At 35.9% G+C, this 15,321-nt stretch overlaps 1 protein-coding gene across 3 annotated transcripts; it reads left to right on the forward strand.

Annotated features, from left to right (window-relative positions):
* Positions 1–239: 239 nt before the first annotated feature.
* On the forward strand, positions 240–14,453 carry LOC111791012 (WW domain-containing protein). Of its 3 annotated transcripts, none has more exons than XM_087122354.1 (15): positions 240–807; positions 2,591–2,707; positions 4,402–4,436; positions 4,515–4,593; positions 5,197–5,275; positions 5,593–5,676; positions 5,753–5,895; positions 6,325–6,384; positions 7,873–8,032; positions 8,904–9,105; positions 10,456–10,584; positions 10,832–10,948; positions 12,725–12,850; positions 13,213–13,264; positions 13,811–14,453. In XM_087122354.1, exons 1-15 carry the CDS (start codon positions 442–444, stop codon positions 13,961–13,963), a joined length of 1,902 nt encoding a protein of 633 aa, XP_086978480.1. In that variant the 5' UTR covers positions 240–441; the 3' UTR covers positions 13,964–14,453. The 3 variants fall into 3 exon arrangements, with proteins under 3 accessions (XP_086978480.1, XP_023527950.2, XP_086978482.1); XM_087122356.1 differs by having other exon boundaries at positions 666–807; positions 2,559–2,707; XM_023672182.2 differs by lacking the exon at positions 2,591–2,707 and having other exon boundaries at positions 241–807.
* The last annotated feature ends 868 nt before the right edge of the window (positions 14,454–15,321 follow it).

Here is a 15,321-nt window from a genome sequence, read left to right on the forward strand (position 1 = left end):
ATTTAAAAAATATTAATGTCTTGAACTAAAAAAAAATAATATAATACATCTTTTTTAAACCTAATAAAACTTTTTAAAATTTATGAATATTTTTAAAAATAAGTATATATATTTTAATTTAAAGGTATTATTAAAGTTTTAAAAAAATTAAATGTATTTTATTTTTATTAATTTAGCATAATTTTAGGGTTAAATATTTTAATTTTTTTTTTTTTTTTTGTTCAAAGCTTAGATTTTGTGGAGCGGTCAATTTCCGGACAGTTTTGGGAACCGCCAAGAAATACAACCAGGTTTTTCCGATTCGGCGCTCTATTATATCCTTTCAATTCGACGCATACCGTCTTTCCGCATCAGCAATCCGCCATACTCAAATCTGCCTCAAATTCCCACAAGCAGCTGGTCAAGTACAGCAAAGCTTTCAAGATCCAAGCCCTTCCGGGGATGCCGACTTCTACTGCAGCAATTGCAGATTCAGGAGATTCGTCCAAAACTACAATTGGTTCTAGTGTTGAAGATAGTTCTCTCAAGGAATCAGGTTCTGCTCAATCTCAATCTTGTGCCCAAAATGAAGTGCAAGAACTTGAAAAGTTTGGCAACCAAATTTCTCCTTGTCAACTGGGAGAAGTTCATAGTTCTGTAGTAATCTCTTCTGATCAAGAGAAAACCCCAAGTTTTGGAAATGATCAGAACATTGTTTCCCATGATGGTGTGTTTAATATTGCTGTCTCGGCTTCTAGCAAATTCGGGTCACATGTCGATACCAGAGACATTGATAATGCTGTTCGGGATGCTGTGTTGAGGGAACAGGTATGCACGTTTAATATGTTTCAGTTTTTCAAATTCCTCTAAATGTTGTCAGCTTAGTTCTGAATACTATGACGGCGCTCTCTTCCATTGCTATCCCCATTCAGCCTGACTCTTTTTGCTTTCTGCATAGCCCTCATGTTATGTTTCATTTTTTTATAGAAGTTTTCGATGGCGCTTCCCCCTCATCACCTTCGTTCTGATGGGGACTAATTTTATGGTTTTCTAGAGTAGAGAGAATACATTTAGACGTTGCAAATAACATGAGTTAAATTAGAATTTGTGTACCGGATTGTAGTGACCAAAATGGTAGTTTAATAATAATAAAAAAAAGTTCAGAACTTCTGTGGGGGATGGAGGAATGAAATGTTGCGTCTTCGTCCAAAAGCAATATGGAAGCAGCTTCTTCTGAAGATAATGAATCTGTTCATCAACGCGTTGATTTGTTGAAGTCAGCATTTATTTCGTTGGGTTCGAATTTTAAAGGGTTCTTGGAAGAAGCCTTTTTAGTCTCTATTTGATATAATTTTCTTAGAAGAATCGCGAGGCTTTTATTGTTCTTTCTCATTAAGATGTTGGATCACTTAAGTCAACATTTTTATTGTTGGTTCAAATTTCAAAAGGTTTCTTGGAAGAAGCCTTTTTTCGTCCAACATGTGCTCTAGTTTTTTATTGGCATTTATGGTTACTCCAAAATTTCTTTTATTTCAGATAACTTCGATTTTAGCTTGTTCGGTTTTCATTAATGTTTACGAGGAAGAAGATTGTAGTCGTTTCTTAGTTCTTGATTTTGTAACCTTTGAACACTTTTTGCTTTTCATTATATCAATGAGATGCTTTTGTTGTTAAAAAGAAAAAGAAAAAAAAAGAAACGGATGTAGGTTCCTGCCAACTAACTTCAATTGGTATCCAATCTCTCCCCAAAAAGCTAAATATCTTGAAAAAGCTTTTGTAGAGCAGAAATTTGTTAGGCTATGGGGACAAACAAAATGGGGCCAGATGGTTTTACTGTTGAATTCCATAAGAAGTCTTGGAACGTCCTTTAACCTGAAATAATGAGTATTCCAAGATTTTCAAGAATTGTATCATCAATGCTAGCTTGAGCGAGACCTATATTTTCCTCATTCCAAAGAAATCGGATGCTAGAAATGTGGGAGACTACCACCCAATTATCCGCATATCATGTATGTACAAGATCATTGCTAGGATTCTCTCTTAAAGGCTTAAGAAGGCAATTCCTTATACTATCACTGAGCAACAATCAGCTTTTGTGTCTAGTAGACAAATACTTGATGCCTGTTTAATAGCCAATGAGCTCATTGATGATTGGAAATGGAAAAAGAAGCAAGGGCTGATCATAAAACTGGACGTTGAAAAAGCCTTTTATAAGGTGAATTTGGGATGTTCTTGAAGAAATTTTTGTGGGTAATGGCTTTGGTCCAACGTGGAGGAAATGGATTTGGGGTTGTTATCCTCTCCTAATTTTTCAATCATCATCAACAACCGTTTGAGAGGAAAGATCCTGGCTACTGGAGGCCTCCATCAAGGTGGCCCCCTCTCCCCCTTCCTCTTTATTGTGGTTGTGGATTGCTTTAGTCTTCTTATGGTTCATGCTTCAAATAGAAAAGTCATTCGAGGTTTTTCTATGGGAAGAAGTTCCCTAGATATGCATGCATCACCTATAGTTAGCCGATTACATTATGTTGTTCTCATCTAAAGAACAAGTGCTTGATAATTTTTTCAACATTGTGCAGCTATTTGACGTAGCATCATGGCTTGATGTTAGGTGGAAAGAAAGTTCCTCTCATGGAAAAACAATCATATCTCAAAGGGTGGAAGACTGCAACTCTTGCCAATCCTCCGTCCAACTTATTATATGGCCATCTATAGAATGCCAACCAAAGTGAGTAACATTATGGATCAATTGCCCATAAATTTCCTCTGGAAAGGTAACAATGATGGCAAGGGTCTTCATCTTGTCAAATGGGATAATCTCCTTCACCCCTTGGAGAAAGGAGAGCTTGGTTTACACAAATTGAAAGATCGAAATGGAGCCCTCGTTGCAAAATGGATTTGGTGTTACAATGTGAGAAAACAGCTCTTTAGAGGAAGGTCATTGATACAAAATACGGGACTACCCTTCTCAACAAAAAATCGGGCAGCAACTCCTTGGAACAGCCAAGGGTCCATTGAAAGCCATTATGAAACATTTCTATCTGATTCACGACAGATTATCCTACACTGGGTGATGGGGCAAATATTCCCTTCTTGCAGGACATATGAATTGGAAATGACTCTTGCAAGAAAATTTCCCTTGATTTTTTTTTTCTCTTAGTAAAGATGGGGCTATCAAGGATTTCTGGAACACAGAGTTTGGCTTTTGGAACTTGAGATTGAGATGAAACCAGAGACAGAAATTGACGAATTTGGGCCTACTTCTTACACTGCCTGTCCACTGTTTCCTTATTTCACAGTTCTGATATAGGAGTTTGGAACCTAGAGACAAATAGTGTCTTGTCCAACAGCTCTCTCTTGCGTGATATAGCCCCCTCCAATACAGAAACTGAATTTTCTCTTTATGATTAGATTAGGAAAGGACACTACCCAAAAAATATCATTTTTCCCATGGGAGCTATCTCACAAAGCTATTAATATACTCTTGAAAAGTTAAAGAGAAGACTGCCTGGGATGGTGCTTTATACGCAAACAGAAATCAGAATCTCAAAGTCACCTCTTGGTGTCATGTAAATTTGCGAAGACCTTCGGTACTATCTCCTCTCTTCATTTAACTGGTATGCGGACATTTCGGAAAATCCCCATGTCCTCCTCGCTTACACCCTTGGTGGGCATCCCTTAAAAAAGGAGAAAAAAGACGATTTGGGAGAATTATATAAGAGCCTTCTTCTGGAATTTGTGGCCAAAAAGAAATAGAAGATCTTGAGAAAGAGCTTTCTTTTATAGATTTTTTTATGCTATAGTTAATACGGTTGTGAATTGGTGTAATGTTCTCCCTTATTTCACCACTATAGCTTTACCATACTCCTTTGTAACTCCTTTGTGGGGTCTCCCTGCTTTTGTAATTTTTATACCATCAATGAAATTGTTTTAGACAAAAAAAAGTTGTCAGAAGAGGTCCATCCAACCCTAACATAATTGTTTTTTTTTTTTTCATATTATTTATACATTTTCAATCTATTTTGAAGTACATATATATTCTTTTGAAAAATGTATCTTCAACGTGTTGTCCTAATTTTTTAGAATTGACATGTTTTTGTATTCGTGTCATGTTGTATATGTTTTCCATGTCCATGTCTAACCTTTTTAATGGGTAGATTTCGTTGAGGGAGACGAGAGTATTCAAGACAAAGAGAAACCTGCACCACAAAAATGTGGGGATATTGGTTCTCTTTCAGCTTCCTCATGGTGCCTGAAGTTTCCCTTGCATATGAATTGGAGAGGATTATATATTTATTTTAATTCTCCTTTAGATTTCTTTAGCTCTCCTCTTGTAATTTTATTCATATTCCGGACACTCTCTTATCTATCTAAATAAATCATTTTAGTTTCAAATGCTTTAATTAGTTTTTTCCCTAACAGGAACTTGCTACCCAAAATATTATTCGTAGCCGAAGGTGATGGTTCTTCATTTGTTTTTGAGTTATTACAGTTCAAAATTAATAATGGAAACTAAATATATTTTCTCTTCCCAGAGACTCCGTGGATGCAGATGGACTTCCAGAGGAGAGATCAGATATCTTTTCAGAACGTTATGACCCAAGTGCTCTTAAAGTAAGTAATTTTCTACCTTCATACAACCTTCATTCATAAATTTTCTTTAGAATGTTGGATAGCTACACCTTCAACAGAGTTAGCTGTATGTCATCACTGCCACCATGGTCCCTATTTATTTACTCTCTTGAGAAACAGTTGTCTTGTATTGAGTCTATGAATGTACAACAGGTGGACTTGGGTGGTGTAGTACAATGCGAGAACAATAGGATTCTCTTAAGTAAGACTGATTATTACTTTTTAAGCATTAGTCTAACCAATAAACTTCATAAGGATTAATGCATTAGTCCTGTGGGTAAGTTCTTGGGTTCTCTTGCTCATACTGGCTTAGAGGTTCCAAGTTTGAACCTTTGAGTGAGTTCAATACCAAAAACCTTCAATGTCACATGGGTCTGGTCCTTGGGGTGGGTGCGGGTGCCTAAGCTCCAATTCCCGATTATGTATGTAAAATACTTCTCGAAGAATTGTGAGAGCCATGGATATCTTCTTTGGACTCTTTCATTCGTGTTGATAATGCATGACCTGTTATACACACAAAAGCTTATTATTCATTATCATATTTTGTAGCTTTGATGTATTTTTCCTTCATTAATGTTACTTCAGGAGCATCTTTTGAAGATTACTTCTGAACATCGTGCAGAAATGGCTATGAAAAGGGGAAAGTTGAATCTTCCCGAAGAAGGTTGGTACTTTGTAATCTTTCTATTGAACTTTTCTCTTCACTTGCTCTTGTTGTCGCTCAATATTAGTTAATACAGAATGGGCCAAATTAAGCCTTAACCTTGCCCCAGTGGTATTGTCAAATGAAGCAAACTTATTGACTTGGCTCTCCAGCACTGACGGGGTCTACTCTACAAAATCCTTCATGATGGACATAGGTGAAAAAATAGAAGCAATAAATCCCACACTAGCAAAGACAATATGGAAAGGACATCACCCTAAAAATAGAAGCAATAAATCCCACACTTTCAAGGAGAATGACATCTTGTTCTCATGCAGGGAACTTGGAAATTGGAAATGGTTATGGCGTACCTGGTGGATGTGCTTTCTATGGGGCTTCAAAGCCTGGAATTGTTACCCACGGTAAAAACCTTTTCTTTTTGCTTGACTTCGATGTTGACCTCCAAATTGGTTCATTTCATTGTTGTCACGCTTTCAGGAAATAATACGATTGACCAGAAAATCCAGGGACAGGTTAGGGAAGCAGAACAAAGTTCTTCTGCCAAAGAATTGCCCGAGTACCTCAAGCAGAAGCTAAAAGCTAGGGGTATTCTTAAAGAAGATGCAAAACATAGCAATTCTGTAAGAATTGATATGCCTTCGTATTCTTTTTTTTTTTTTTTTTTTTTTTTCCCTCAATGAAAGCTTGGTTATTCATTAAAAGAAATGATATGCCAAACTTCCTAAAACAAGCCTTGGCAGCTGCGTCTTAGTCTTATTAGTTAGCCACAGACCAATTTGACCCGGTAAAATCGATATTACCTGTTCTTCCTGCTGAGTAAACACTTCAATTTTCTCCTTTCTTATCTTTAAAAAGCAGATTTATAAAGAAAAGCTTATGCACCTAAATTTCGTTCAGATTCATAAATAGTATTTTGTATCATGTTTGGGATTTGAATTTGTGGCCTCCTGATAGCAATTATAGTTCAATTTTCCTTCGCATACTCTTTATTCAATTGCTTCTCTCAATCAGTTATCAGAACAGTAACCGGACCTTAAATTAAATTACAGGCAAATTCTGATGCTATTTCAAATCAAATGTTGCAAGGAGAAAAGCTGCCTCATGGATGGGTGTGTACTGTTTGCAATTTCCTTACCAATTCTATGTTGTGTTCTCTTTCACTATCCAACTTATGTTAGTATTGCCTATTCCATCTTGTGAGTTAGGTTACTTTTCTTTGATATCGATTGTTATGTGTTTCGTGACTGAGTTCGAATTGGATGTATTTAACAAAATATTTCCAACGAGTAAGAATGTAACATGCTTGACTATTTATTCTAGAGTAATGTTAGTTTAACCATTTTTCCCTATGTACTTGATCAATAAATATACTAAATCTACTTTGTTATAATATATCATACATTTAAATATTACTAGCCTCTGTTTCATATGAACAATAATCATAATATTAGTGCATATGATCCCAAGGGGCGGTGTCGTCGGGTACATGGTCTCTGATGTCACTTGTTCGAATCTTTGGGTGATATTGAAACAATTGTTTTTTTTTTTTTTTTTTATGTGTTTGGACCCTTGGCGGGTGTGGACTGTTAAAGAATAGTGTGTTAGATGTTTTAGTCAATGTAGCACTTTAGTTTCAGAAATAATATTATTTAATATCAACTATAATTATGTTATTTTGGATTACAGTAGATTACTTCATTGTCACACCAGTGTGGTGTTTGCTAAAACAGTTAAGTTTGTGAAGTGAATGAGTTTTGACAGAATAATTACGGAAGGTCAGTTTCCCATATGTGAGTGAGTATACCTAGCGTCTAGGGGACCTTGTTATGGGGTTGAGGCGGCCATTACTGTAATAGGGACTTATTTGTTTGTATCATATATGGTTGTTGGTAAACCATCAACTGGATGGGAATATTGTAATTTATGCTTTTTTATAATTAAGAGTAAAATACACTTTTTGGTCCCTAAAATTTGAACGTAATTTCCATTTGATCCGAGAGTTTTGAAGCTAACACTTTTAATTCTTAAGATTTGAATTTAGTTTCTATTTGATCTTTGAGATTTCAAAAGTGACATGTTTGGTTTTCGACATCTAAATTTTCTTTCTAATTGGCGCCTGGTATTTGAAATTTGTTTAAATGCCCATGTAAAGAAAATAAAAAATAGAAGACTGTTTCAACAAAGTCCACTGCAATGACATTATTTTAAACCTCGGAGTAAACATTGTTCGCAGACAACTTTATTTAGGAACCTATTTTAAACCTCAGGACTAGTTAAAAATCAAATTCAAACCTCGGAGTAAACATTGTTCGAAATTTCAAGGAACAAATACAAACTAAATTTAAAAATCAAGAATCAAATGTGTTAGCCTTAAAATCCGTTTGACTAGCAGAAGTTTAGTATCCCAGGGACCAAAAGTATGAGTTACCAAAAAAAAAAAAAAAAGTGTGATTGAGAATATTGACTGGTCTAAAAGAGAGAACTCTTTTTATTTCCAAACAGTTTCAGTAAAATATGAAGATGTGTTGGGATACATTTTTTTGGAAGTATGTCCTTAGGCCTCCTTTTTTATAAACTTGTATGTTTCTACTGCATAGGTGGAGGCTAAAGACCCTGGCAGTGGTGTTTCATATTACTATAATGAAAGCACTGGGAAGAGTCAATGGGAAAGGCCCACTGAATCGTCTTTTGGTTTGCAACTTTCATCTGCTGTATCCCTTCCAGAAGATTGGATGGAGGCAGTCGATCAAACAACAGGTTGGTGAGAGATTTAATGTATTTATGATTTTGATATACTTATGCATTATCTGGAGGAGAAAAGACAAGAAAGCTGGAGGATTCCAACACCATAATCCTTGTCGTTTCAGCTTTACCATACTTTTTCTCGATGCATGTTTAAATTTCTGATTTCCCCTAAAAATAAGAATGATGTATCTTTAAAGGTTTATACTTGAGAAAGTGGCCTTCAGTTCCAAGTTTCTTGTTTGGCATTGTTGTAACGTAGCTATCAGGAAGGCATTCAGTTAGTGTAATTTTGACTTTGTTTGTAGCAAGTTCCATTTAAACGTGGAAGGCATTCTTTCTGAGGCCTAGTTACGGCCATCCACTTCCTGGTTTGCATTTTAAAGCTTCTAACGATTGGTTACATCTTCCCGATATATATATAAAAAAATAATAATAATAATAAAAATAAATAACGTTGTCTAATTGTGAGTTGCTGGACATCTGGATTCATTCTGTCCTTTGTTCTTTGCTGGTTGCTCAAAATCAGACTGGAGGTAGCACTTAACAACTAAACCATAGAGAATCTTCATGTTTAGTCCTGTCCTGCATCCCAACCTTTTTTGTGAGTCATTGATGTGGAGAGTCTATACGTTGAAGGCTTGAGTAATCAGCTTGAATTGTGTGGAAACTTGTTTATTTGGCATCTCATGAATCTTCTCTACAAAGTTCGCAAGGCTTGAGAATGGAATTATACATTGGGATGCTTATGTTGTACCTTTACTATTATGTCCTTGTGCAAATTCGTAGCTTTCCTAACTTCAATGAAAAAGATGCTCAGAAGAAAGTTGCTGATTAATATAGTTTGCAGTTTTGTTCCTGTTGACAACTTTTCATATGATTACAGGCCATAAATACTACTACAATAGGAGAACCCAGGTAACCCAGTGGGAGCCGCCTGTTGCATCTCATCAGGCAACTTTGGCACACTTGAATGTTAGTGCTCCTGGGTCTTGGAACGACCAAACTTCAGGGCAAAGTAAATGCGTCACATGTGGAAGCGGAATGACCCTCGTGCAGGGTTCAAGATACTGCAACTGTTGTGCAAGGTAAAGGAGATATATATATATCTAGCTAAAAAAATGAAGATCTTTTCATTAAGAAACTTCAAAGTAAAGAGATGGTGCATGAGTGAACACACTATATCAAAAAAGCTATTGAGATACATCCTTGTTTGGCAAATCGATTTGGAATTTTTATCATTAATCGTCTGCATTATTACATAAGGTGATTGTTGGTGTTTAAAGAAAATCTGAAGCAGGACTGTTCTTCTATAGTCATAAAAGCTGCCAGTCCAAGGAGTCCTTGGGTGAGCATTAGTTAGCATTAAGTCCTTTAGATTCTTCTGCCTTCAAATTAGGCCCTGGTAACATGAATCATGAACCATTCTTGGAATATGGCTTCTTTTTCCCTGATCGGATTATTACATAAGTTCCTTAATTGGATTTCCTTCCATTTTCAGAGTTGCTTCTAATCCAAACAGCTTAATTTCTGATTTGTGGGATCATTTGAACCATTCTTGGAAAATTACATTGAGGAGAAATTTGAAGTATGATAAAATTATGCACTTTAGTGATCTAATTTTACTATTAGAAGAGGTTCATATAAGCTTTAGGGACAACAAAAAATGTATTGTTGCTTTGCCTTACGGATTCCTTAGTCAAATCCCTAATTAATAAGCTGTTTGGGAATCCCAATGCCCTCTTTCTTGTTTAAAGCTATTTGAAAATCGATATTTGTTTCCCATTATTTCACAGTATTCATGAGCAGGTTTACGTTGGTATGTTAGTGGTAAAGCTGGACTGGAATAGGTAATTAGACGATGGTTTTGCACAAGCACAGCCTGAATGCCATCCAGAGATTCATCAATCTCTAAAAGGAATGGCTATGAGAAATCGAGAAGCCCCAACATCATCATAGATGTCAACTTTTGAAGGGCTGCTGTTACATTCTGTCCATGAAAAACTGTCTTTTTAGAGTCATTGAGTTAATGGAAAGGAAATGGACCATAGTTAGCTACGTATTCACTAGCTCAAAAGGGATGTGGAGATATACTTGGGAAAATCAAAGAATCCATTAGCTCTCTCATCCGACTAAAAGACTCTAGTCTGAGAAAAAGCATGAATTCCCCATCTCCATCTCACTACTATATTCTATGCTACTTATCCGCCCTTTTTAGATTCTGACTAAGGGCCCACATATACATCTTACTCATCCATTAAGTACATCTTCCTCCCCCCTCCTCACACTTCCTCTCATACATGATACATGTTTATTAGACACAATCTGCCAATCAACTAGTTGGACACCCACTAACTGTTTTTTTACTGCAATTTTATATGGATAAAATCTGACACTTCGCTCTTCTTTGTGTTGGTTTTGGTGGCTAAATTCATCAGTGGGGTTTCTACAAGTTCAACCAATGGGACGTGGCAGGATCAACCGTCTGACCAACATAAATGCATGGGATGTGGAGGTTGGGGACTAGGCCTTGTTCAAGCTTGGGGTTACTGTAATCATTGTACACGGTATGTTGATCTCTTATATCATTCGGCAGTATTACTCTTTAGAACTTTACTTAACATTAATATATCCATTGATGTGGCGTACTGCAGATGCAATTATTTTAATTTGCAATCTTAAATGTTTCTATGACCTTACAGTTTTCAGCCCAAACCTTCGACAAATTCATACAAATATCTTGGTTCTTCTCATGGATTACGTGATATATGCTGCTATTGTTTTACTAAAAAAAAATTACATTTTGACTTTCAGAACTCTCGGCCTTCCCCAGTGTCAGTACTTGCCAACCAGCAATATTTATAATCAGCAGAAGACCGAGAACATCAAGAATAACGCTGATCCTTCCATCAAAAAATCTGCTTCAGATAGGTAATGGAACAGTCTTCTCACTTTAGACTAGCTTAAGTATTGATTCTGTTTCTTTATATAATATTAATATGACATACAGTACTAATTTTGCAATATTTGAAGTTGTTTAGTAGTTGAGCATAATTTTTTAAAAAGATTTGTGGGTTATGGTTTTCTAGAAGTTATTTTCTATTAGTTGCTTTGAGCGACATATGTAAGATCAACTAAAGCCATGTTGAAAATTATGGGTTGAGAGTAATGATTGACATACAGAGTAACTTCAATCTTTAACCTTGATCACAGTTGTTCGTTCTAACTATTGTATTGAACAAACTGCATCTAAATAGTTTTCTCCAGTGTTAATATTTGGTCGAACTTTGACCTCATGATCCCTAGTCTTAAAATTTATGGCCTCTTTATCCTTCAATGCACTTTTTGTTCTCTGTACTAGTTTTATCCTCTTTTCCTTTTCTCCCTTTTCATGGTGCGTTGGACGTTGGACTGACCTAATAATTAAGATATTGAAGATGTGCGCTAGCACTGTGGGTTTGTATCACTAAAGATCTAGAATCGTGGCATTGGATATTTTGTTCAAGTGGTCTGGCAACACGAGTGTCTTGGTGCTGATATTAACTTGGTCAACAATTTGAAAAATCCTTTGATTCTTTCATTTTGCAAAATAACAAATAACCAGCTATAAGCTTGTCAAAAATATAAAAAATTTGATGTGGCAAGAACCCACTGTGTAAGCATACATACTCATAGGTAGTAAATTGTGAAAGATTTTCTTACTATGTTTACATATCCGTGTGGAACCATTACACAATATTTTCTTCCTATCACATCAAGTATGGGAACTTTGGCCATGCAACCTCTTTGGTTTAATTTTTCCTAATCCATGAACATAGTTCTCACCTCTTGATTCTTTAGAGAACTCGGAGGATCTAGGTGTATGGATGAGGTTTCTGAAGACACTGCATAGCCACTTGATAGAAGCTAATTCAATTGGCGTAGAAAATGATTTTTACTCTCTAATCTCTCTGAGGAGATAGCAATGGCCTCTACAACAAACTTCTAAATCTAGCTTGTACTCTTTATTTCAATAAAACAAAAGGCATGGTAAGCAAGAGAGATTTGCCTGTGGGAACAACTTACGAGTGATAACTAAGCTTGATAAAGGGCATATACTTGGTGATACTTATCTGAACCTTTCTTAACTATTCACCTTTTATATTTTATTTGTCTTGAAGCAGTTTTCTTGTGAGCTGATTTGATTGGGATTTGTTTTCATTCTCCTCTAGTACTTCTCAATAAATCGAGCTCTTTTTCCCACTAAAAAATGTCTGTTATGTATGACATTAAATGGACAAAGTATATATTTATTATGGCGCATTCAACATGTTTCACCATGTTTTGGTTTTCTGGGTGTGTTGTATGGATGTATGTTGCAGACTTTTTATGGCACAGGTTGCTACCATACTATTCTGCCTTCTGAAGTCTACAACATTAAATTTGAATTATTATAACAGTTGGAATGATCTTAATCCTAGTATCATTATAATTTCATAACTTGATATGCAGACACAATTATCTATGCATACATGAAATTGTGGTTGGTCTTTATAATTCAAAATACTTCATCAAACTATTTAATACTCTTTATGTGTCCTGTTTTCTTCTTTGTTATAGTCTATGTAATGTAAAGTTTCCACATTTCTTTTTGGGGAAGGGGATGCATTACTCTGTCCAGAAATAGGGGGAGGATTAATTATTAAGCTATTGAGTATGGGTTTCCAGGTCCAAAGGGAAGCCTCCAATAGGGAAAGGTGGAAAGCGAGAAAGTAGGAAGCGTTCCCACAGTGAGGATGATGAATTGGATCCAATGGATCCTAGCTCCTATTCAGATGCTCCTCGTGGTGGCTGGTAGGTGTTCAAAATTTAGCTTTTTGGGTTTAATACTAAATGATTATTTAGGCCCATTTGATCACAACTTAGTTTTTGGTTTTTGAAAATTATGCTTACCTTTTCATCGATTGAATTCTTAGCCAAATTCCCCCCCCCCCCCCCCCCCCCCCCAAAAAAAAAAAATCAAAGTTTTAAAGAACTACTCTCTTAAAAAATTTCAGAACTTGATTTAGATTTTGGCCCTAAAAAGTAGATAACAAAACAAAAAGTACTTCATTTTCAAAAACTAAAAACCAAAATGGTTGTCAAACGAGGACTCATTTTGGATATTTTTATCGAAGAAGTGTGATATTTAATGGTTTGTTTTGATTACTTTTCAGGGTTGTGGGTCTAAAAGGAGTGCAACCTCGAGCAGCAGATACTACTGCTACAGTAAGTAACTAATCATTTTGTTCTATGTTTTAACTTCGAAGAATGAGTAAGATTGAGATGAATTAGGATTTTAGACTTTTAGCTGTCTGCTGTTGCAACTGTTTCACCTTATGATAACGCAATTATCATTTCTTGTATGGCCATTGTATGTAGTTTCACATATAAAATGTTTCAGAGTTACAGTACATTTTCCAAAATACGAACTGCATATGGAAGATACAATAATTAAAAATATAAACTGCTCGGTGCCTTCTTCATGTTCATTCCCGAGAGTTTTTTCCAGCCCCAACATTTTTCGGTTCTTTTTTTTCTGCCAATCATAAATCATTTTCTTCATACGGAGCCTTGGTTTCAGTCTGTTTTATGTATTGCGCTGACCCTACCCCTTCTGCGATGAACTCTAGACACTGGCTAGAACATGCGTTATTCTCTCGTTCTTCAATCCAATGCTCATTGTGTTGGACATCAGTTTATTTTTTTTCTTATTTAATGGAAATACTTCCAATTGGATAATAAATGCTTCCCTTCGTCCATGGTGAATTGCAGGGTCCTCTCTTTCAACAGCGGCCATACCCATCACCTGGAGCTGTACTGAGGAAGAATGCTGAAATTGCTTCACAGACCAAGAAAGGAAGCTCTCACTACGCGCCTATTTCCAAGAGAGGAGATGGAAGTGATGGCCTTGGTGATGCTGACTGATCTTCTACTTTATTCTGCTTCGGCATTTACAGCAAGCACTATTTCTGTAGCGCAGGAATGCACTTTCCACTTGTGGAAATGCTGCTAACCCCATATTCTTACTTGAAGTTATGGATCAGATGCATGTGATTGCTACTGACTTTCTGGATAGGATGTGGCCGTATAATCAAGTGGGAGTTAGTTATGGAGCCATTTAGAGGTCTTCTTCTATTCATGAGTTTCTTGGTTTTCTTGGGGCTCACTTGTATGTAGTAGCTAATGATACAATTACTGGAAAGTATAACATTTGAACATATTGAACATTTTTCTCCTTCTTTCGTGATCATTTACTTCAAACGTTATACTTATGTAACTTAGAGTTGCTTATCTTTATCATGTTGTTTTTCTTGTCTCAACTTATGAGTTTGTTAATCCTACAATTATGTACACTCAAAGAGTTGAACAGTTTCTCAATATGAACACTGCTTTGCTGGGTTGCTTTTGGATGGTTTCCTTGTGACTTTATCCAAGTAAGATGTCATTATTTGTTGAATATTGATTGAGAATCAATATTTCAAGTAGAATAAGAAACACAGTATTCCCCGTACCTGCGTTCTCTACTAGTCTGTTAGGGAGAGGTTTTCACATCCTTATAAAGAGTTTCGTTCTCTTTTCCAACCGATGTGGAATCTTACAAGAAACATTTGGCCTTTACGAGTACCCACCATTCATGTATTCCTATCTATTCCCGTAACCCAAGATTGTATTTTGGGCAGCCTCAAATGAATGCAAATCGGTGTTTTTTTATGGATTGTCATTTCAAGTGTTGCTCCCATCGGCCTTCTTATGTCGGGATATGGATCCAATAATAAATATTCATTTTTAGGTGGTCTACGAGCTGCTGCTCAAACAATCTCAATCAGCGCCCCTCTCGCGGTACCAGAATTAATGACTATTTATATCAGAAAATGGTCATCTTGATTCATTAGAAATTGAACAAGTAATAAAATTTCTCGTTGAGTTACGTTTAAAACGAATCAATCAATTAGTTATGAAATACCATTGATTCGTTGAGACAAACTCTCCCTTTTTTTTTCGAAAAAAGGGGTGAAGAAGACAAATTTTCTCTTTCTTTTTTCAAAAAAAGGTTGATGAATAGATATCTTCATTTTTATATTTATTATTCAGATTAATGAACTAAATCAAATAGTTATATGAGTGAAAAAAAAACGCTTCAAAATTTAGAAATAAAAAGATAAAGGTCAGCTGAGCACATAACTCTGCCTCAAAAGATTATTATAATGGATAATAATGGACACTTGCTGTATGATGTGGATGACATTTTTCTATGCCTTATGGATATATGCTTCATCGCTTCC

This window comes from Cucurbita pepo, chromosome 3, assembly GCF_057944985.1.
Source record: "Cucurbita pepo subsp. pepo isolate OVF chromosome 3, ASM5794498v1, whole genome shotgun sequence".
Taxonomy (NCBI): Eukaryota; Viridiplantae; Streptophyta; class Magnoliopsida; order Cucurbitales; family Cucurbitaceae; genus Cucurbita; species Cucurbita pepo.